Source organism: Fonsecaea monophora (assembly GCF_001642475.1).
Source record: "Fonsecaea monophora strain CBS 269.37 chromosome Unknown Scaff24, whole genome shotgun sequence".
Taxonomy (NCBI): Eukaryota; Fungi; Ascomycota; class Eurotiomycetes; order Chaetothyriales; family Herpotrichiellaceae; genus Fonsecaea; species Fonsecaea monophora.
The window spans coordinates 185,818-208,314 of NW_019173955.1; the positions used below are offsets into that span (position 1 = coordinate 185,818).

At 53.3% G+C, this 22,497-nt stretch overlaps 8 protein-coding genes across 8 annotated transcripts; 4 read left to right on the forward strand and 4 right to left on the reverse strand.

Moving 5' to 3' along the window:
- Nucleotides 1-643: 643 nt before the first annotated feature.
- On the reverse strand, nt 644-2,431 carry AYO21_04357 (hypothetical protein; the record flags this gene model as incomplete). Its single annotated transcript, XM_022654330.1, has 1 exon — nt 644-2,431. The coding sequence occupies one exon, from the start codon at nt 2,429-2,431 to the stop codon at nt 644-646; it is 1,788 nt and encodes a 595-aa protein (XP_022513367.1).
- Nucleotides 2,432-5,988: 3,557 nt separating this feature from the next.
- AYO21_04358 (hypothetical protein) lies at nt 5,989-7,530 on the forward strand (the record flags this gene model as incomplete). Its single annotated transcript, XM_022654331.1, has 1 exon — nt 5,989-7,530. The coding sequence occupies one exon, from the start codon at nt 5,989-5,991 to the stop codon at nt 7,528-7,530; it is 1,542 nt and encodes a 513-aa protein (XP_022513368.1).
- A 461-nt stretch (nt 7,531-7,991) lies between these two features.
- AYO21_04359 (hypothetical protein) lies at nt 7,992-8,861 on the forward strand (the record flags this gene model as incomplete). The annotated part of the gene is made up of 1 exon (XM_022654332.1): nt 7,992-8,861. One exon carries the CDS (start codon nt 7,992-7,994, stop codon nt 8,859-8,861), a length of 870 nt encoding a protein of 289 aa, XP_022513369.1.
- Nucleotides 8,862-10,934: 2,073 nt separating this feature from the next.
- On the forward strand, nt 10,935-12,112 carry AYO21_04360 (hypothetical protein; the record flags this gene model as incomplete). The annotated part of the gene is made up of 2 exons (XM_022654333.1): nt 10,935-11,639; nt 11,807-12,112. 2 exons carry the CDS (start codon nt 10,935-10,937, stop codon nt 12,110-12,112), a joined length of 1,011 nt encoding a protein of 336 aa, XP_022513370.1.
- A 762-nt stretch (nt 12,113-12,874) lies between these two features.
- Nucleotides 12,875-13,867, reverse strand: AYO21_04361 (hypothetical protein; the record flags this gene model as incomplete). The annotated part of the gene is made up of 1 exon (XM_022654334.1): nt 12,875-13,867. One exon carries the CDS (start codon nt 13,865-13,867, stop codon nt 12,875-12,877), a length of 993 nt encoding a protein of 330 aa, XP_022513371.1.
- Nucleotides 13,868-15,783: 1,916 nt separating this feature from the next.
- AYO21_04362 (hypothetical protein) lies at nt 15,784-17,256 on the forward strand (the record flags this gene model as incomplete). Its single annotated transcript, XM_022654335.1, has 1 exon — nt 15,784-17,256. One exon carries the CDS (start codon nt 15,784-15,786, stop codon nt 17,254-17,256), a length of 1,473 nt encoding a protein of 490 aa, XP_022513372.1.
- Nucleotides 17,257-17,564: 308 nt separating this feature from the next.
- AYO21_04363 (hypothetical protein) lies at nt 17,565-19,234 on the reverse strand (the record flags this gene model as incomplete). Its single annotated transcript, XM_022654336.1, has 3 exons — nt 17,565-18,498; nt 18,571-18,605; nt 18,662-19,234. 3 exons carry the CDS (start codon nt 19,232-19,234, stop codon nt 17,565-17,567), a joined length of 1,542 nt encoding a protein of 513 aa, XP_022513373.1.
- An 863-nt stretch (nt 19,235-20,097) lies between these two features.
- AYO21_04364 (hypothetical protein) lies at nt 20,098-21,897 on the reverse strand (the record flags this gene model as incomplete). Its single annotated transcript, XM_022654337.1, has 4 exons — nt 20,098-20,254; nt 20,314-20,713; nt 20,766-20,862; nt 20,917-21,897. The coding sequence occupies 4 exons, from the start codon at nt 21,895-21,897 to the stop codon at nt 20,098-20,100; spliced, it is 1,635 nt and encodes a 544-aa protein (XP_022513374.1).
- Nucleotides 21,898-22,497: the final 600 nt, after the last annotated feature.

Here is a 22,497-nt window from a genome sequence, read left to right on the forward strand (position 1 = left end):
CCTGTCAATGCCCAATTCTTCGCCATTGGTGTCCTCCAGAGCAACTTGCTGCATAGTGTCAGCCCGTTGTCGCGTTCCAGGGGGGCAAGTCACCACTGCGCACTGTTCTTGGTCGGTATCATGTCTCGAGCTCTGTGCGCCGTCAAGGGATGATCTTCAGGCTAATCAACCCGGACACTGATTGGCGAGACCAATCCCCTGCTCTTTCCCCAGAGATGCTGACCTGTGCCCTCCAGATTCTGTGCTAGTCCACAAAAATTCATAAGTCATGTAAGCGAGCTCATTGAAAGTCGCGGCGTCTCCCGAAGAGAAACGTAATCTCATCAAGCCTCGCCTGCATTGAACCTTAGGCGCCGCCGGCCAATGAGACTTGGGCGCAAGGCTAGCCTGGATCTTAATACAGAGGTTCTGCCCTTCGGACTCTGTCCGGTCCAAGAACGAAGTCGTGGATAAAGAGGGAAAAGACAGCCCCTAAACAACAAGCGGGATAACTCCACTTTGATTCTATACTTGAGTACTGTCTCGGCGAGTCTTGACGAGGGTTCGGCGTTAGGAGGCTGCCGTCTTTGTCTTGATCACGGGCATCACTGGCGGGTAAGAGGATGATTGCTGATATTTCGAGGTCATGCGCTATCAACGCAGTTTATGGATCTCGTCTGGGCCAAATCCGACCGGCGAATCGGAGCACCAATTCCCGCTGGGAATAGGGATCATAGAGGTATGCCACCAACAAATCTTCCAAGTCCCTCACGTTGCCAACTCCTATTTCGGTCGCCGCAGTCCTTGCGAGGTGGACGAACCACTCCAGGTCTTCTCCACCGGTGCAACAGACGCCTCCAAACACAGCTACCCAGAGGAGACAATCAGTGCGGGGCTGCCACAGCAGCCCAAGATCGGTGCTTTCTAGTTTAGCACGCAGGGAGTTGACCGAAGTACATGCCGCTCGCCGGCCCATGGTTGGGGAGCGCAGAAGAACGGCGCAGTAGGCTGTGGCAATCCTCACGCTGTCAGCCTTGTCGTCCAGGTCGCAATGGAGGGGCATCGATAGAAGTCTGTGCACAATAATCAGAGTCCGCCAATTGAACCACTTGTAGTACTCGTGGACATAGTGAGGTGAAGCAGCCAAAAAGGCCGACATTTTCAAGACTTGAATCAGGTCTGCAAAACTGTCGGCCAAGATTTGACATTCACTGAAGGTGTCCACCAGGATCTCGAGCAGTGACCCTGGTTGAAAGGGCAGCTGACTTTGAGATTCGATCCGTAGCAACAACTCCTCCGGTAAAGGGCCAGGATCCAGAGTGACAACAAGACGTGGAACACCGAGCCGCTTCAGCGCTGCAATGCAGTCCAGCATGAATATCCTCTCCAGCTGATAATCATCAAAGGTGCTCAGGCCTCCAAGAGCATCAACCATGGAGAGTAGCGCTTGGAAATGTGGTTCGGCTGCCTCGTAGTTGTCCGAGTGTATCCCTGCAGCGTAGAGCCGATGGAGGTCCACCGCCGTGTGATGATCCAATTGTCCATTGGCAAGTTTGGTCTGGAGGGCGTGTACCGCTCTGGTCTTGAAAAACACGGGAACGCGTTGATTATCTTCTTCAGAGACGTTCGGTAACAGCAGTCTACCTTCCCGAGCAACCATCTGAGCTGCAGCAGAGGCAAGAAATGCATACATATGTGCGGGTTCTGTCATGCAAGCCTGCATGTCTGCATGGATCGAGGGCGCATGGCGGAATTGACCCATAGATACCTTTTGGGTGTCTTTCCAGAACTTTTCTGGGAGTATAATCGTGTTGTAATGCTTGATTAAAGGCGGCGCCCATTGTTCCAAGGCGCGATGAGCGTTTGTGGGTGGGCTAGCAACTCCTCCTAGCGGGATCGATGGACTGACAACACTGGCAACGCTTCTGGTCGGTGGCGGGAGATTGTAGCTCGAGGAGGAAGTATCAAAGTATTGACCAGGACGATAAGGGTGAGAGGAGCCAAAAACACTGGTATGTTGTGAAGGAATAGGAGGCGATGCAGGCGTGGAAGTGAAAGGGTCTGAGAACAGTGCGGAGAGTTGAGGGTCAAGGGATGTATGTGCTATGGCTTGAGGGCTCGTCGATTGGAACAAAGGGTCTTCAAGGTCGATGTTCTGTATAATGTCGAAGTAGCTTGCCCCTTGAGAAGGCGCATCCTGGGTTGTAGACGACGACGGACCAGCCACCGCAGGACTGGAGGACACTGAACTCTGGCTGCTGGCTGTTTGCGGGGCAGCTTCTGATTGTTCTCGCAGGCGGCGTTTGCGAGCGAAATTTTGACGCTGTACATGGCTTTGCTTTGTTCTATCCAATTCAGCGTCTTTGGTGGTCCGGGTCACGGTCGAGGCATCCTCGTTGACGAACAGAAACTGAGAGTCGGGAGATTTCGATCGTTTTGCTTTTGGTGGCATGACACGTCGCTGGACAACTTAATTTCCGAGTAGGGCAGCAGATTTGTACTGTTGACAGTGAGGTTGCCTTCAGATTAGGTAAAAGGCGAGGCTGATCTCACAGACCTTGCTGACGGGGCCGATCCCCGTACGCAAAGATTCGACACAAAGCGAGCGCGCAATCAGAGTAGAGCGCCGCCACAGGGCTATGGCGTCAGTTCAGGGAACAATGCATATGTTTGTGTCCCAGAAACTGCAGGAGCTGGTTTTGGGGCAGGGTATTCGTGGCTTTCTCCTGATTGAGTTTAGGTCGCTGCTGATACATCGGCAGTAGACGTTATTGGTATGGGGGACCCCCAGAGGAATGGAGGACGCCGCGGCGCTTCGGCAAGGGACTCGCGTGGAGGAAGCTGTTTTAGTGTATTGGAGACTTGATGCTGCCGTTGTGTCCTTTGACTCAAGATTCTTGGTTCCTTATAAGTGTGCCAGGGTTTGATGCAGGTACTTGCCTTAGGGATGAGGATATGCCAAAAGGCAGCCGAGTGAGGGCCGACTGTGTTCTGCTGCTGTCTTCCCTTCGTACACGGGGTCTTCAATATGCAGGATTAATGCACGGCGAGGGCAGGTCTGGGTTTGCCTTCGGGGGAGGGCAAGGTGTTTGTATATCACATTAGTTTCACAGGGGATAAAGGGCGGGTAAAAGAGAGCTCTGGTCGCGAGAAACCCACAAGGCACAATGGTTCTTCGGGTAGGAGGCGCTTGAGATGGCGAATTGCCACCTGCAGAGAGTATTTGAACTTGCATAATGGTTCTCTCTGGAGGAATTAGAACCTAAATCTCATCCACGGCCTTGCCTCGTGCCGACCGAACCAGTCGCAAGTGGGCTCACCTGGCCCCGGTATTCACCTGAGCAGACATAGCTCGGGGCCGTATAGCATGGCAGAGCGGTTGCAAGCGAGATGTTAGGGCGTCAAGGGCAATGACCGGAAGTAGAGGATATGGCGCATTGCGAACATCCATCCCGATCGGCTGAGGCACCAGTAGAAGAGCTAGCATCTCCAGAACAGTGCGAGGTGCGATGAGGTAATGGTATCAAGGCACAGAGAGGAGCAATCGAAGATAGCGCAGGATACGGAAAGCAGGCGGTTGAGTTCGTGATGGTACGAGTGGTATGGAGTGCGAGTGAGTTGTCAGTGTACGGATGGAGGAGAGAAAATCGGTGATGGATGTGTTTGTCTATGGCGTAATGGCTCCAGGGGATTGATGGAAGCGCTAGAATCTGATTCAACCCAGCAAGGCATAGTCTAGGCCCTTTGAGCCTGGGAATCAACTAGAAAACAAGGGTGAAGAAAGCATGGAACAGCTAGAAGAGTGAGAAATGTCAGCTGCGTCGAGATTATTGCTGCAAGCGGACTAAACTCTTCTAACGAGTCATTAACTAATTGACTCGCTTAACATAACGGGGGCCGCCAGGCTTAGTCAAAGGTCCCTGTAGCTCCCTAGGTGCCTGTATGTAGGTGCCTTGGGGGATGCCTGCGAAACCCTTGGCAGGGCTGGTGGCTTCACTAAAAGTTCACTAGCCCTTCGGTCGGGTCGATCTTTGTACCTGTCGTCCGTACGGCAGACATACGGACGATGCCCCTGCATATCTGGGTATCGCATGCTCCGCTCTCGGACAACAGTTAGAGCGATGCTCCGTCGTGCGAGTCGGAGGAAAGGCAAGGAAAACCGATAATTTTCGTACTACCAAGAGTGTTTTACAGGACGCAACCCATGAGAAGCTGGTAGAAAGACTTGTTCCCTTTGTGACAGTGAGAGTCGGTCTGTATGTGCACTATCCCATCCCGGCTCGATCACTAAATGCTGCTGTTGATCACTAGCTAAAGCATAAACAAGCATTTGACGGCTATCCAAATTACCGAACTACATGCGATCGATGCACCCAGAAAGCGCTGCTTCCACTGTTATGGACCGACCTACTGGGGTGCAGTGCCGGCGCATCTGCGTAACTAGCTGGGGCGGCTTGAACCCGATGTTAGCCACGCCCTTGTGCTGCTTACCCAAAAGAAGTTTGTGCAGACTGCTTACTGAAGCCGCCCACTACTGTCTGGTGCTGTCCGGTGCTGTCCACCAATAGTCATGGACTGAACCGAGTATACGAGATGGTACGAGGGTGTACCCAATATTACCTCCGCAAAATCCTCATCCTCTTACCTCCTACACTGGTGACATCCCTATGACTAAGTGACCGAGCCGCATCTTCTCTTCATGCGACACTCCTGGCTACTTGTCGGGAATTATGCGTGCTGAGGTTCGGTAATATCCCACTCCACTTCAGGAAGGCGTTAGCAGCACAGATTCTCGCAAATGGAGGGTCTGTAGATCGAGTCGACCGGCCCATTCACAGTCGATTGCAACTCATGTCGCTTGGCCTCGGCCATATTGTGCTAGACCTTAGCATATTCGAGTATACTTTTCTATGACCCTCCTAGACGTGGTCGCTATCATCCTCGTGTGCGGAGTATTCCAAGCTTCCGAGAGGCAATGCGTCTACCCTTCAGTCCGGGATCGAAATTCGCCGAACTCCAGCAGTATTCTTTAGACGAGACCTCGGGGCCGAGGATGTCAAATTTCAGGTTTAGATGATCATGGAGAGGACAATGTAGAGGTTGGGTCAGAGGCAGAGCATCGATTCTGTCCAATTTCGGAACGCCCCTTGCTCGATGAAGGGAAAATTTCCTGCAGAACGGTTACTTGAGATATACTATTGGAAAACTCACTTGTTTTTGGAAATTGAGAGTCGAGAGACGGCTTGTATGATAGGATACTTGAGCCTTGTAGGAGTTTTTTCGGGACGTAGTTAGTGCCCTGTGTCTGGAGGAGCTGGGCTAGACGTCGGCGACATTACTCCCAAAAAGGAGTTTGTATAGTGTCCTTCCAGGCTCAGGTACAGACCATGGACGTTGAGAGATATTGGAGGTGGGTCGAGGCAAGCGTACGAAAGGGTGGGACGGTGGCACCAGCGCAGAGGATAGTCATGACGTCAGATTCGGCCATAGTCGGCTCGGTCTACCTGCCCTCGCTTCTACAGACAGGTGATGCTAGGCGGAAGTCGGTTAGCTAGGCACCCCATTCATTGCCACCATCGCCTGCACTGCATCTTGTACCGTGCCAGCCTTATCGGCTCCCCCTCACGTGTCAAAGGGGCCCTTGTCATGGCCCGCAGTAAACACCAACGGGCAGCAAACTCAAGAAATCAAACCTCATCACCTCGCTGGCCATTATCCTCTCTCTTTTTTCAATCGGCCAGTCCCGAGTAGCAGCGGCGTTTCAAGTACGGACGTACCCCTGTCTGCGCAAAACCTTGATACCATATTGCCAATCTCCAACTCAACACCATCCAGCAGCTCGCTGTGCCCTGGCCGCATGCTCGATGTTGCAGCCACATCCGAACCATCCACGTTAGCCAGGACGCTGTTCCGTTGCCTGGACTTCGGCGGAGCCGACCAGGCTTGCGCTCCGATCTTACCTCATCGACTGTCCTCGAAATACCCACGATGCCCTCCTTCCAAGACACAATGCGCCATGACGACTCTCCTCCCTTTTCCCGAAACCCCGTCCTAGAGAGGAGCCAGTCGCAATGGATGTTCACTGCCGAAGACCTCCTTCTCACCCCAAGTATACTGGATGGTATGTCTGTAACTCAAGAGTTGGCAAACAGACAGAAAGGCGTCAATTTCATCACACAAGTCGGGATCATGTTGAAATTACCCCAATTGACACTCGCGACGGCCTCGGTCTACCTGCATCGTTTCTTCATGCGCCATGCCATGGTTCAGAACAACAGGCCCGGTTTCCATCACTACTCAGTCGCCGCGACTGCTATATTCTTGGCCACGAAGGTAGAAGAAAACTATCGCAAGATGAAGGAACTGGTGGTCGCATGTTGTCGGGTTGCGCAAAAGCAGCCGAATCTAGTGGTGGACGAACAAAGCAAAGAGTATTGGAAGTGGCGAGATACCATTCTTCACAATGAGGACCTGTTACTTGAGGCCTTGTGCTTTGACCTGCAGCTTGAGCAGCCCTACCGCATCCTGCTTGGCTTCCTCAGGTATTACGACATTCAGGCAAACAAACAACTACGAAACACATCGTGGGCCTTCTTGAATGACTCCCTTGTCACCACCATGTGCCTCCAATTGACGCCTTCGGCAATTGCAGGTAGTGCCTTATACATGGGAGTCAAGTTCGCAGGTATCAGTCTCCCTGACGATGAGAGAGGTAGGCCGTGGTGGGAGCAACTAGGCCTCAATCTCCACGACATTCAAAAGGGCTGTAATCTGATGGCAGAGGCCTACGAGAACCCTACACTGCCGCGCCAAGGTCAAAAAGATGCATACACAAAAGACGACGATCTCAGCTTGTTTGATCGAACCCGACAACCTGCCACACCTCAGCCTGAACTGTCCCCCGTTGGCAGCGCAAAAAGCGGAAGTCAAGGTGCCAAACGTGACAGAGATGCCGCCGAAGACCAAAATTCTGGTGAATGGGGATCGAGTATGCCATCACAGCGACCTGGCGGTGACGATCAACCAGCACCTTCTCCCAAGAGAGTCCGTCGAGATTCGCGAAATGACAATGTAGGCATACCTCAAAGGATACCACACCGTCATTCTGCAACCGCGGCGGATGATCTGCCCAATGATTCCAGAGGCACTGGCGACGACGTGCAGAGGAGAATTGACGAGATTGTAAACGCTTCGTCCAGTAGAGCACCACCGTCTCACCAGCACCGTGTCCCACCGGGGCAGCCTTCGCACCAAGTTCATTCCAGGAGATATTCCTCGGCGGGTACAAATCGGAACGGGCCACCTTCAGCCTACAGTAATGGCCATGCAGAACAAGCTCCAGCACAACACCAACCAGAAAGTCGAGACAATGGCATGTATACTCAACCCGAGAGTAGTGAGCACGCAAGGGCTCCTTCTCGGGTGCCTCAGATTTACCCTACAGATGAGGGGCCTCCACAGCCACCACAACCAGAACCATCCTCGAACGGTGTCAATGATCTAGACGACGCCGAAAAGGTCGATTACGGCAGCGAAGAAGGCGAGCTGTAGAATCTAGAGAATCTACCGAGCTGCAGGGTTGAAAAGAGCTCAATCACGGCGGCTGGACTGCTGATTTTGTCCTACTGTTGGTAATACCGATGCGTACATGCACGACGGGCCACATTGATTAGAATTCAAGTTCCTCGCTCCATTCTCGCCACTTAGATTACTTTTTGATCTTAGCAGGTTGGCAGGCTATAATTGGTTTGGAAGATCAATGCGGGGATGGGAGTCTGGCAGATGTCCATGGGGTAAGCGGCGAACCCTCGGCTCAGCCATGACGTGACTCCAACGGATTTCTAATATACGACATTGCGTGCTCGGCTGGCCGTCCATATATACCCTGTCAGCCCATGGCAGCTAGTGACAGTTGAATCTGCAGGAAATACCATCTGTGCTCAAGTCACCTTTGCATTGACTGCATCCAACACACCTTCCACCTCGAACTTGTCCTGAAAAGCCTGAAGAACATGTCTGCAACTACAACTCAGACCTCCGTGTCTACTACCCTCTCGGGAGCCCAAGATTCTTCATATGTCCCGCGGGGTCCCGTAAACACGACACTGAACTTTTTCCGAGAGCCCGAGGACGGGTCAAAGCCACATAACTATGTCGAGAAACAACCCGACGGCAAGCCTCAGCGCAACTTTGGCGAAACGGTGGTTGAGGTGCAGATGAATGATATCCGCGGCCGAGAAAACGAATTCAATCTTGACAAGGACGCATTTCAAGCGATCAAGGGTGTCCCCTCAGAAGAGACGGAATTTCTGGACGATGAACACATCAAACAGGTCTATTATCCCGAGGTTGAAAAATTGCTGCTGGACAATGTTCCCGGCGCACACAAGGTCACCATTTTTGACCACACCATCCGGCGATCGAACCCCGAGGCGCCCCGTGCCCCCGTCACCAGAGTACACGTCGATCAGACGGCGCGATCGACTGAGTGGCGGGTGAAGTTGCACAATCCTGACGAAGCGGATGAGCTTCTGAAGGGTCGATACCGCATCATCAACGTGTGGCGACCCATCAACGGCGTCGTTCAGGCGCACCCGCTTGGCTTTGCCTCTGCTGATTCTGTCGACGACGACGATCTCATACCTGTCGAGCATAGATACCCTCATCGGACGGGCGAGACGGCCGCGGTGAGGTACAACCCGAACCAGAAATTCTACTACTGGTCAGGCATGGACAACGACGAGCGGCTGTTCTTGAAGTGCTACGACAATAAAGAAGGTGTCGGGCAGAGAGTCCCCCACACGGCTTTTGTGGATCCCAGGACTCCCGTGGGAGCTAAGGGTCGGGAGAGCATTGAGGTTCGCGCGTTGGTTTACGGTTAGATTGCCTCAACAGGGCGGCAATAATGGATCTTGCAGCATATAGTAGCTTTACACGCAAACCCAATGTATAATAAAGGTTAACACGAATGGAATGTTTTGAAAATGAAGAATCGTATCTAAGCGATCTGCTGCTTCGTTCAATCTACTGCCTGTGCATAGCGGGAGCTTAAGGATACTTCATTGTGCAATATTAGCTCATTTAGATTCGAACAAGACTTTGCAATCGCAATCCAGTATAGAGTGATATATACTCCGTGCTGCCCGAGCAATGATCCAACTGACTGCACTTTCGCACAAGCTAGATAGTTGCTCCCGGTAAACAGGCCGTCAGTCCTCTCTTGAGTGGTATGGGGCTTTGTTGTTCCGATGGATTTCCTTCCCCGATTTCCTTGTTTAGGGGAAACCAATTCCTCTTCTCAATCCGTCTTACATGAGCTCATTTCGAAGTACTGAGTACATGCGTATGACACTTTGCTTTGGGCCTGGCTGTGGAGAGTAAACCCTCCAGGCGCTTCAGCCTCGCTCTAGTTTCCGGCTAGTGGGGCCAAGCCTCGTGATATCCGAATACGAACAGCCTTGCGACCCGTCCTGTATATTGATTGGTTATTTCGGACGCGCTTTGCTTCACCTACCTAACGAACGACTGGGGGAATATCCTGGTGCCTGGATCCTCTCCCTCTCTCTCTCTCCCCTCTTGATCGTCCTTTTGATTTCTTCCCCTTCTCTCAGCTGCCGTCAATGTCATCCCACCCCTGGCTGTGCCGCTGCGGCTGAGCTGTAGCCGTCTCTGGGCCAGGAAAAGCCACCGCCGTCGATCCACCAGCCATGGAGATTGTCAGAATACGAGAGTTGCTGTATCGGGAAATCTGTGGCGCGTCAACCTCATGCTGCAAGGGCCACGATCAGACCAGGCACATTGCTTGCCGTTTTCTGTGGGCCTTGAACCCGAGTACGGCGGCCCGAACTCTCGGGACCCATTCTTCGCCACGAGGGCGAAGAACAGGTACAGTAGTGGGCGAAGCTTTTTGCTCAGGCAGTGCCGCCTTTTTCTTGGTCGATCCTGTTGCAGACGTGTGTGGTGATCTCCCTCCGTGTCTCTTTGCCCGCCTTGGGAGGACAACTGATTCGTCCCAGATACGAACCATCCCATCTTAGACGGAAAACGATGAAAGATATGCTTCTGCCTGGTCTTCTCTGCCGCCCCCGGTTTGCCGCTCAGGGATATGCCCAACAAGGCAGCAACCTTTTCCCTTCGCCGAAAAACTCTCTCTCGACATCGTGGGGAACCCCGCAAGCCAGTCTCATGTCACATCTTGCGCAACCCCCATGTCCTCGAGAATCCGACGTCCCGAATTCGAATCTTGCCTCATTTGATACATTCGCAAGGATAAAACACGAATATTTCCACAACGAGGAGGACGAGGACCCGTCGCGCCAAGCGAAGGCCACGTCTCAGCCAGTCCAACGTATTCAGATTGCCCTCCTGTCTCGAAACACAGCGACCAAACCGAAGTCGTCGTCTCACCCCCACCAATCAAAGTGTCCTCTGCGACGTGGAACCCTAGCCCCGATAAACCCTGTCCCGCCGGTGCTGATTTGACGGTGATACGAATACGTCCAGCGTGCGCCCCATCTTCGCGCCCTTTTCAGCGCAGAAAGCGACGCAAACAAACATCTTCTATATACCCCAGGTGGTATGAAGTGTTGCGCGGGTTGCTCCACTCGTCTCGTTTTCTTGTCCCTTCGTCAGTCTGTTTTCTTGTGAGCTCTGTGTGAGAGAGAGAAGAGGGGATGAGATGAGACGGAAAAAAAATGGCGTATATATATCGAGATGTCTCGTTCCCTCCTCGTCGAGCGCTCGAGCTACTTCTTCTTGTTCATCAGTCCGGTTCGACTTGGAGCCATTGTTTCTCTCAACACACATTCGTGTATAGACCTTTGTTCTAACCCCAGCGACAACAGCAATAGAGTCTTACAGTACCTCCAGATATCTTCGTCTTGTCCACTAACAACAAAACCCACCAAGACACATCTCGTTTTCATCCCTCTTCGAAAAGCAGCACCTACAAAAGAATGTCGGACACCAAGAACGACAACGACTCGTCCGACCTGAACCTGTACTTCTACTCCCCCTCGACCGCGGCGGCCGTCATCTTCTCGGTGCTGTACTTCCTCCTGACCCTGTGGCACGGGTACATCAACTTCGTGGCGACGCGCCACGCCACGTACAAGCACAAGTACACGATCCCGCTGTTCGTGGCGTGCGTCATCTCGACGGCGGGGTGGTCGATCCGGAACGCGTCGATCCACGACCTCGACTCAATCCCGCTGTACGCCGTGAGCGCGTCGTACATTGTCATCTCGCCCATCTTCGTCTGCGCCACGCTGTACCTGCTGCTCACGCGCCTGATCCGGACGAGCCTGCCCGCCGAAGACGGCCAGCACCAGCAGGTCTTCTTCCGCATCCGGCCCGGCTGGCTCGGCCGCCTCTTCACCACCTCGGACATCGTCAGCTTCCTCACGCAGTGCTCCGGCTCCGGCATCGCCAGCTCCGGCAACTGGGAAGGCGACCTCAAGACCGTGGGCACCAACGTGCTGCTCGTCGGCCTGAGCCTGCAGCTCGCCACGTTCACCGTCTTCCTCGTCGTCCTGGGCAGGTTTGTCCGGCGAGTGAGTCTCAGAGGAGCCAAGGACAGCGGAGGAGCAGCAGCAGCAGCATGGGATCCGCGTGTGAGAAAGGTCGTGTGGGCGGTGTGGATCGCGGGATTCTGGATCCAGGTGAGCAGAAGTATTCCCCAATTTCATTCTCATTATCTTCTCTTCTTCTTGGTTCTTCTTACTCCCTTCTTTCCCCCTTTGCCAAATTCATCCCTCACTCACCTGTCGCTGTCACCCCGATCCTCTTTCGTCTCTGTTCTAGGCTGCTAACCACCCCAATCCCACAGATCCGCTCCATCTATCGAGTCGTCGAGTTCGGCATGGGCATCGACGGATACCCCTTCACCCACGAGTGGTGCCTGTACGTCCTCGAGGCGCTGCCCATGTTCATCGCCCTGACGGCCCTGGCGCTCTACCATCCTGTCAAGTACATGCCGCAGCAGAAGCCGCAGACGACAACGACGACGACGGAATATGCCCTGCATGAAAACACACATGGGAGGAGGGGCCACGCGAGACGATCGAAAGGAACTCACCGCATCGGGTTGGACAAGACGAAGCCCGGATTCGCAAACACAAACAGCGCAGTGTAGTGAGAGGAAAGTCCGGGGCAGGTCGGATGCTCCGCAAAGAGAATGGGGAGTGTGCAAGAGATAGACAGGATCATCGGGCACGGCAGTGGGGGATAATACGACGGACTCTCAGTCGCAATCGATCTTGTGCCTGCTTGTCGATTTGCTCGAGCTGGAAACTGGGAAAAAGATCGGTATTATCCACAAATCGGGAATTGGGAACATTGAGCAATAATCAAACACATAGACGGAATGGCATCGATTCTACAAAGAGGTGTGGACCTAGGAATTCAAGAGTACGGACACACACAAAACATTGGAACGACTTGACACTTGACCACAGTCTCGGGTTCGAGACGCTTGACACACGGGGAAGTTACACATTTATGGATAAAGCTAGTCTGGGAGAAGAGGATATCAATTTCTCGCCTCGGAAAGAATACCTTCAATCACTTATACGTGGAATGTTCGGGTCTGAATCGACTCCGATGTGACGGTGCTGGATTTCGCACTTGGACCAAATCCTCCTCTTGCAGCATACAATACTTGAGTAGGAGAGATTACTTTGGAGAGGGTATTTCCCATCCTTCCTAAGAAGGCTTCCTCCTGGATGGTCCGGAAACAAACGGTAAGTAAACTGCTTCGTGCCTGGACAATCATCTGTCCGAAGGAATACTGACCTGTACGTTTGTTATAGCGGCATTGTCATTCTGACTTTCTCCCGCTTTTCAGACCTGCTCATCTCCATAATGACTGCTATCATCCTATTCCTGCCGAACCACGTCAGGTGGGTGTCAGAATCGTCGACTGTGGGGTGATATCTCGCGTGGCCAGATGAAGCTGCAGGACAGGCGGCAATTGGAGCACTTCACCATTGATCTCTGCAACAACAGTGGCAATGACATTCCTTGGCCAATCAAGGTGCGCTTCCCACTCAGAGTCTCCAAGTTTCTGGAAAATCCCTTGAGCCCACTCGACGGTGCCCTGCAGCACGCGTACGCGACTTACATCCGCGCGATGTGGCCATTCTTGTGTGGCGAGAGGAACCATCAACAACTGGACGCCCACGAAATAGGCAAGAAGAAGTTGAGCGACAAGATTGTTTGGGTCCAGGAAGGTCTTGAAAGAGTCGTGGCATAATTCATACCATACACCGTACACGCCGATGAACTGCATGTAACCTGATGCCGGCGATGCTTGGAGCGAGGTGATTACATCGACGAGCGCCTCGTGAAAATCTATCTCAGTGCCACCAGTCAAAAAGGGTCGAACTCCCTCAAGGGCTGTGTAGGCATCTTGTAGCAAGAGGGGGTCAACGGCTGGCAAGTTCTGCAGTCGTGGCGCCATGTATTTGAAGTGCCAGTCTGGTTGCAGGTTAAATGCTGTAGGCGAGTGCTCTTGCTTGATTTTCTCGGTTGTAAGGGCGCATCCTCGGACCATGGTGATGAAATCGGAAAGACCATCACTCATGTAAGAAGCTTGAAAGGTAAGGGCGTAACAAGAGGCGAGCATAGCGTCTGCTTCTCCGTAAGAACGCGCCGTCTGGCTCAGTGCGTGATTGAGGCCAGCAATAGCCTGACCGCGATGAATTAGAGATTCTCGTCGATAGTCAACGCCCGTGAGGCGACTGAGGTGGGAGGCCCCAAGCGAAAGCAACGCATGCATCAGGTATTCATGCTGTTCAGCAAATTGGGGAATGTCGTTGACCCAGACATGGTCGTTGTCAACTGGCAGGTGTGGATACGCGATGGTGAGAAAGTGATGGAAGAATCGCATGTCCAGGATCGAAAAGGTGGCAGCTGGAAAAGATGGGGAAGTTGTGGGATTCCGCCTTATCAGCGGCAAATTGCTAGACTTGCGTACTGCCGGCTCTGTTGGATAGACGCAACTGAGTCCTTTCATCAAACAACTCCCGCACGCGGGTTTTGTTTCAGAACATTTGATCTTCCTTTGCTTACAACTAAAGCAGCCTCCGCGGGACTTCTTGTGCGATCGTCGCGTCAGATTGGGAGCCAGTGTACGAGTCTTTTGGTGGGTGTTGCGTCGCGAACCATTACTTGCCGGAGTGGTTGCTTCTGGAGAGAGATCCCATGAGGCTATCGACGTGATATCTGTGGAAGCATCGGTCGAGATACTGCTATCCAAAGTCATGATCGTGTATATGGTTAGCAGGTAGTTTCAGGACATTTTGGGGGTTGCTGGAGTGTTTTTGGGCATAGGGAGCGATGTTAAAAATTGGGTCATATTGAGAAGTCGGTAACGAGTGTAAGAATGGAGCCCCGAGACAGCTTCGGGTATAGTCGGCCAAGCAACGAGGCAGACACGGGCCTTCTCAAAGTACTAACTAGGGGCATGCTTTGTTTTGGTGTGAAGTGACTGCAGTCAACATGAACAAATCGTCGAATAGTTGATTCCATGGCCCTGGTACTCGACAGGGGATCAGCATGCAACGAAACGTTTCAGCCTGGAGCCAGATAAGTCCAAGCCCTAGAAACACGAGAATGTGACGCAAAAGCGTTTGGTCAATCCAATGGGAAAATTCCCAGAAGTTCGCAGCGTTCTAGAGTACGCCCTTCCCGACTGTAACACATGTCGATTGGGGGCTGTGACTGTGCCAGAGGGTAGTGGAGGGTAGAGTACCCGCAATAATAATTGTATGAGGGAAAAAGGAAAAGTAGGGGGATTGCGCTTGGGTGTCGCTGGCCCTGGTATTGGGGTAGGACCAGGGTGAAAGCGTTATCCATTTTGGCGATAGGAGGTGAACCCGGGGTATCGGGAGCCAAAAATAGCGAACGTCTTGTTTGTTCTGTCGTATTGACAGCCCTACCAGAAAGAGGTTAATGCCATCGACAATCATTTATCATCTGGGACGAAGCCAGGCAGAAGCGGAAGGCATAGGAGAAGGATCCACCCGTGGCACGAGTATTTCCAGGGAGGCAGCTGGTGGATGAGTCTTCCGACAAGATGATCGGCGCACGACATCGCGAGTCTTTTTGTGTAGGGAGGGGTCATCAGCAGAGTCACGAGGTAACAACCAAGTGAGTAATTGAGAGATTTCGGTACAATATCTCGCCGTTTCTTCCCGGGAATCTTTCTTGGGATACCACCGTCAAGACGTCAAGACCGATGGGTTTCTTGGTAAACCGCTCATGTTTGACCACGATGGAATGTGGGAGGGAAAGGACGAGACAGAGGCACAGGACTAGCCGAGGTCAGGGACCTGGATGTAGTTAGTTGACGTTGCACAGTCAGCGATCACCCAGAGAACGGTGGGTCGAAACTTTTGTTCTTTCTGCGCTGATTCCATGTGCGATGGTGAAGGAGGAGTGTTCTGCTGAGAAGATGAAGGTGAAGAAGGTGAAGACAATATAAATGTAGACAGGATGAAGAAAAGAGAAGGTCCGAGTGCAGAGGAAGCTGTTGCCTTGCAGTCTATGACGTCGCTAATGGTTCAGTGCCTGCGCCAGCTAAAAAGTGGCCGCTTGATGCCTTTCGCTTGTCACTAAAAAACTGCGCTTCAGGTCATGGCAGCACCAGCCCAGCGGTGCCTGTTCTCGCATCTGTCGCAGTCCACTCCTTGCCACTAACGTTCGTTTTCTCTCGAGTTTCGTCGGTCTAGAGTGTGCTTTTCCGCCCCTTCGAGTCATAGCATTGCGGTAGAGCTCATTGGATGATCCTTGTACCACGCTGCGATGGACATTTCGACGCGAGCCCTTGTCAGGCTCCTCCTGCCCCGTCTGCCTTTGCTGCTCAAGACGATCGTCCTCAATGCACTCAATTTGTCGCCTAATTCAGCAAAGCAAGATCTGACAACAGAGGTGGTTGTGGTAATACTGCGGTCCATCACGAGGGTCAGGAAGCCTATGAGATATCTACAACACATCTCCACGAAGGATCCTGGAATCAAAGGACCCATATGCATCGCCAAAGTGACCATCCCACCCCCGCTTGACGAGTTCGGCCCTAGAGAAGCTGTTGTGAAAGCCATCAAAGAGCTTGGAAATGGCAGCGAAACATACACTTTGCCCGACATTGTGGGCGTGGAAGCCGAATGGACTGGCTACAAGAAAGGCGCATCTGCCCATGAACCTAGACCAGATGTATCTGAAGACGACCATTATAGAATTCTGATGGCCACCGTTTCGACCCACACCACGATTTTATATTTCCATGGCGGAGCCTATTTTCTGATGGATCCGGCATCGCATAGAGAGCCTGTGTCACGCCTTGCACGGTTGACAGGAGGTCGCGGCTATTCTGTGAGATACCGTCTAGCCCCTCAAAACCCTTTCCCTGCCCAATTGCTCGACGGATTGGTGGCGTATTTATCGCTTCTGGCACCTCCCAAAGGTCTGCCGCATGACCCTGTACCTGCAAAACATATCGTGTTTGCTGGAGACTCTGCTGGAGGCAACCTCGCTGTGGTCTTGTTGCAGCTCCTCCTGACACTGCAGAGGACGGGCGTGAGCAGCATCAGATTTCATGGAGTCGATGTCCCCGTTGAACTGCCCGCGGGCCTTTGCCTCAACAGTGCGTGGGCCGATATATCTCATTCAATGCCTTCCATAAACAAAAATGCTCATCTGGACTATCTGGATCCACCGAATGCGGAAGGAGTGTCAAAGGCTGACCCTCTTCCGGACGATTTGTGGCCGGCGAGCCCTCCTCGAGCAAACATCCTATGCGACGCGTCGATCATGGTCCATCCTCTCGTGTCACCTCTCGCTGCTGGTTCAGACCTCTGGAAAGGTATGCCACCAGCATGGTTGTGCTTGGGAAACGAAGGCCTAGAGGACGAGATCACTATTCTAGCACGCAGAATGCACCAGGCCGGTGGAGTGGTGGATTTCGTGGGCTACGAGGGGATGCCTCACTGCTTTGCCATGTTGTTCCCCAAGACCCCGAAAGCCAGGGATTGTTTCGAGCGCGCGGCAAACTTTTGCACCGCCGTCGTCGACGGCAGTGGGCCAAAGACGAGCAGATTCGTCTGGGTCAAGGCGTTTTCGAAACCGTCAAACATTCAGGAGCTAGGCCCGGATCAGCTGAGCAAAATCAGCGACGAAGAGGTGACGGACGCCATGAAGACCATGCAGAACCACGCAAGGAAGAGGGAGGAAGAGGCCTTGCGGAAGTGGCGCGAACAGCAGACCAGGGCCAAACTATGAAGACGTTGATGGGTTTATATCCCTTTTTTCCCCAGAGGCAGGGCCGTCCACGACTCTGCTTTGCTTGATGAATACACGCGAATTCTTGAACGAGTCTCGAACTCGCTAAACCACGGACGCACTACTAGCCTATCTTTCTCGGGCGTTGCATGGAGCTTTAGCTCTTGCTTCTCCATGACGCTTTATATATGGTTGTCCTTGGGGTATAAAGGGTCAACCAATAATGTCTATGATAGCCTCTTCCCGTCTCCTGCCTCCCTGTCTATCGGCATGTTTGTCTATGGTCATTTATTTGTACATTCTAGCACTCACACAGCCCGCGCGCGAGTACGCGGGTGGCGCGGGTGCTCGAAGCGGAGGAGACACATGACGGCGCAAGCCAGGGCAGCGGTCACTGCGACGACGTCGTAGGGCAGGCCGAGCCAAGGGCCAGCACCGCGCTCGAGACCGGCGTTGAACAGGGCGGCCGTGACCGGGTAGGCGAGCATGACGCTGAGGGTCTCTGCGATGGCGAGCACGGAGAAGACGCGGCCCTGGTCGTGGGCGTCGATGAGCGCGGCGGCCAGGGCGCGCAGCGTCGCGGGGAAGCCCGTCGACAGTGTCTGGAGCAGGAGGCCCGCGACCATGATGATCGGGTGCGGCGCGAGACCGATGACGGCAAACGCCACGGCCAGCACCAGCAGCGATGCCCGCGACAGGACCACGTTCTTCTGCACGGCGCTGAGCGCATACCGCGCGTCGATCCTCGCCGAGAGGCGCGGCAGCGCCGTGAACAGCACCAGGCCCGCCGCCACAGCCTGCAGGGAGTAGACGAGCGTGGCGTCCGCGAGCGTCCAGCCGTACCGGTCCGACACATACCGCTGGAGGAGGTCGCTCAGGGCGTCACAGATCAGGCGGAACGGGTGGGCCAGGGCGACGAAGACGAGGCGCCAGTCGCTCCAGACCTTAGCCAAGCGGGACAAGTGCACTTTTGAGCGTCGCCAGCTGCTATCACATTTGGGATCTATCGACCTCGTAGCGGGCTCGTCACCATGTATCCTGGATCGTCCGTCCCGTGCAGCAGCAATTTGCCAGTGGAGGGTTTCTGGGACGGTAGTGACGACGATAACGGTGATTACTAGCAGCGCGAGCCCGAGGTAGATGGCGAGCCACGGATCACGCCGCATAAGAGTCGCTGCGAGGACGGGTCCGATGACCTTGCTGAAGTAGCTGAATGCGGTTGAACGGAAGAATGTCTCGACTCTGCCCCAAACACGGTTTAGCTACAAAACGTCCACTCAGGATCAACACAGCCCTCAAAGCTCGACAACTTACACTCGGTCACTCGAACTGACGTCGGTCAGGATACACTGTGGACCCATCAGTTGTGTGCCTATGCAATCCATTTTGCGCGAGGAGAGCTTACCACAAAAAGAAACTCTGTCACCATGACTCCACCACTCACAAGATTGAGGCCTGCGCCCAGCCAGATGGCGCGAAGAGGTATTTGGCCGTTGAACCAGGTGACAAAAGTAGTCCACACCTGTGTCAGGCACAGGACGGTAACGTTGAGGATCAGCAGGCGTCGTCGACCGATGGTGTCGGTGAGGATTCCCATTGGGATGCTCAGGAGGAGACCTGGGGCCGCGGCGAAGAATTCGTACCACCCCTTGAGTGTAGATATCTGTGTCTGGACGGGCCCTATCTTGCAGTATGACTCTGGGATCCTGCCAGATGGCGGGAACGCATTGCTGGGATGCTGGCGGTACCATTGCGAGCAGTAGATGTTCTCGTAGATCTCGGTCTGAGCAGGAGCCAGGATCTGGAATGCGAGATTGGCGCAGAACACGACGGCGTAGACTTTTGCGAGGAGTCTGGATTGATTCCTTGAGTTCCCATCATCGCCGCTACTGTCGAGCGAACTGCCCAGCAATGGCGCGGATTCAATGTGGTCTTCCTCACGGCTGTTCCCGCATTGAACTTGGCCGCCAGTCGACATGATGCTCAAGAGGACGACACGACCACAAGCAATCGTACCAATGGAGGATGCCTCGCTGCAAGAAGCGGGCCCAGGTGTCGAGGAAGAAATTGAAGATGCCTGATGAGGATCATTGAAGGAGGGGGCAAGCGGTGTATATTTCTCAGTTTGAAGAAACGCTGCAGCCTGGCATGCATGCACGGCTCAAAGATGAGGTTCCATCAACCAACCCATAGGCTGGCTGGTATATGGACGAGTCGGAGAGTTCTGACGACATCTAGAACCACTACCCAACTCACATCCGCCATTGTATGATTGGAGCATTTTGTTTGACGGAGAAGAAGGCAGAAGGGAGAAGGGGAAGGGAGATAAAAGAGGATTCGACCTCAATGGGCAGGTAAGAAACACCCACCTGAGGTCGCTAAGCAGTGGACCATCGACTCGTCCATTTAACAGGGAGATAAGTGGATATGTAGACCCTCTCCGAGTTGTCTCAATTCAAGTACAGCATTCATCGATTGGGCCGGGATGGTTGGGGGTGATGTCGACAAAAGTACGGAGGATTGATAGCTGGGGCTCGGATAAACATCCATGTGGTATACATAATTATGTCAGAACGAGGGGCTACGAAAGCATCATGGTCTGATGGGGCACCAGTCAAGTCAAGCTTTTTGGTGTCCAGCGGAATAACGGACAAGGAATATAACATCTGCTCTCACCGTGTCTGCTTAAATGGACATTAATTACCATGTACTACTGAGTACAGCCTCAGTAGCCTCTGATTGGCAAACTGAGGCTCGTACGGTTCATTCTCGGATCAGCTCATCCTTGGATGTAAACATATACTGCATGACTGATATCTCAAATGTAAAAAGTCGCCAGATCTAGAACCGACTCCATTTGCTCTTCGCTCTAATTCGCTTGCCAAACACAAAAAACACAAACGGGACGGGTATCAGGGCAATGGCAAAGAACCCAAATATGCTCGTGCCCCATGGAACTCCGACATTATGGTATAAAGGAGTCACGACGAGCGGAAACCTGCCATCACGTCAGTACCGAGTTCACCTTCTCACATCATGGCAATGGGAAATACGTACGCTGCAGCAAAGCATGATCGCAGAAAGGTGTTGGCCGCCACGGCACTGGCAGCATATCTCTGGAATGTGTCGACGAGGTAGTTCAGCGCCGCTTGGAAGATCGTGAAGAACCCGAGACCGGTCATGTACAGCCCGATCACCGGGGCAATCCACGGGAACTTGGGGTCGGATGTCCACCCGGTGATGAAGAGCCCAGACGAGAACAGAAAAGAACCAAACATCATGGGGGGTAGACGCAACTCGGGCGCCACTTTGCCTCCGGATTTGCGGTTATATACCAGCTGGTTGAAGATATTGATGACCGCCCCGGTGATGGCTCCCACGAGAATCGCCAAGAACGGGAGTTCCGAGGGGAGTAGTTTCCAGCGACGGTGCTCGCCAAAGATGATCGGGATGGCGCCTGTTCCGTTGGTCAGTCTTCACTCGAGGAACCAAAGAGACAAGGTGCTTACCAAGTTGCATGTACAAAATCCCATAGCAAAAGCTTGCATAGAGAGCCACGAGGGCGCAAATGGGGGTCATCAACAACTGGAACGGCCGGATCAAGAACTACAGCTGGTCAGCGCACTGCGAGTGGTCATGGCCCAAAAAGCAATTGCTCACCTTGTTCGCCAGCTCCACCACAGACACATCCCACTCCTCAAACTTGGCGTGAAGAGCCCAATTCCCACTTTGGTGTCGCAGCCTCCGTGCCTTGTAGACCAGAAGTCGAGGAGGATACGACTCGTCCAGGAAGATGACATCGAACACCAAGATAGCCAGCTGGATGATTCCTGTAATATACTCGGTCCATCGCCACCCGAGGCTGGGCTGGACTACAAGAGCGGCGCCCACGATGGGCCCAAAAACCGGGCCAATTACCACGGCCATCGCGTACGATGCAATGGCAATACCTCTCTGGGACGCCGGGAACAAATCACTTAGTACGCCTCCAGTGTTAGTGACAGGCGCAGAAGAAAAGAAGCCCGCAAAGAATCTCGTGATCATGATGGTCTGAATGTCTTTGGCCGCGGCAGTGCCAAATGAAAAACAGGCAGAAACGAACATGGGCGGAAGGACAGCATTCTTGCGGCCATAGACCTCCGAGAGTGGTGCCCAAAGCAGAGGCCCAATACCGAATCCAAGCAAGAAAAGCGTTGTTCCCAGCGTCGAGACCTGGGTCCCAACATGAAAATCACGGGCGACCTGCTGTGTCCCTGAACTGTAGCTACTGCTCGCCCAAGTGGCGGTCATGGTGGTAAAGCCGTACAGGGCAGTCGTGATGACTTTCTTCTTCATAGTCCAGTTGACAGGCCTGTACGGGTCATCAGCGCCCTCAAAATCGACTAGTTCTTCAACCGTCGTCTTCTGATGCTCTAGCGGATGGGTGAAAGTGCCAATGGGCGGCCTTGACCTGATCCGCGACAAAATGGTCTCTCTTCGAGACATTGTTCTGTTGAGACTGACCGACCGACCTGTCGCGATGGACGCAGCCGCCCGGCCGCGGCCCTCCTGCGACTTTTCCTCGTCAGGGTCGAGATCGCCATAGTCAGAGTTTGTAGTTTGACGAGAGAGGTCTGAAGTCATAGTCTCGGTCGGCGACATGGCATGGTCGCGCGCGTGTGTATTAGCCATGGATAGTCTGTGTTATGTGCCTTAGTGGCCATTATCACCAATATGTACGTTAGACAGCGCGATGTAGGATGACGGGTGGTTTTATGGTGATGGACCATGGATAACGAATTCCGATATCGCCGACGTCATGTTGAGACGAGGAATGGGAATCCCAGCAGAAAAAGAAGCCGTCTTTGCCGATCCTGACTGAGACGGAGATACCCAACTCGACTGGTTTCAGGTAAACGTATGTACGAGGCATAGGCGGTGATGGTGTGTTGTATGGGGAGTGGCCGGCATCTATTCCTTACCAAGCAGCTCGCATTCCACAGCTCGCATCTCGTTAACTCGGCACAAGACTTGCTCGGTGTTGTGTTTGTGTGGCGCATTCAAAACCGGCGTTAAAAATCGCCGAAAACGGCCCTGTTTGCCTTTTCCCCTGCGCCATTTATTCTTCACTTCACCCCGTTTTTCTTTTTGCCTTTTCCCATTCCTCTCATTCCGGGTAAATTTTCTTTCAGCGGTCGCTCGTCTCTAGCCCCGATCTTCGGCGCCGTAGATCTCGCACACTGTCAAAGGCGCGACGCGTCA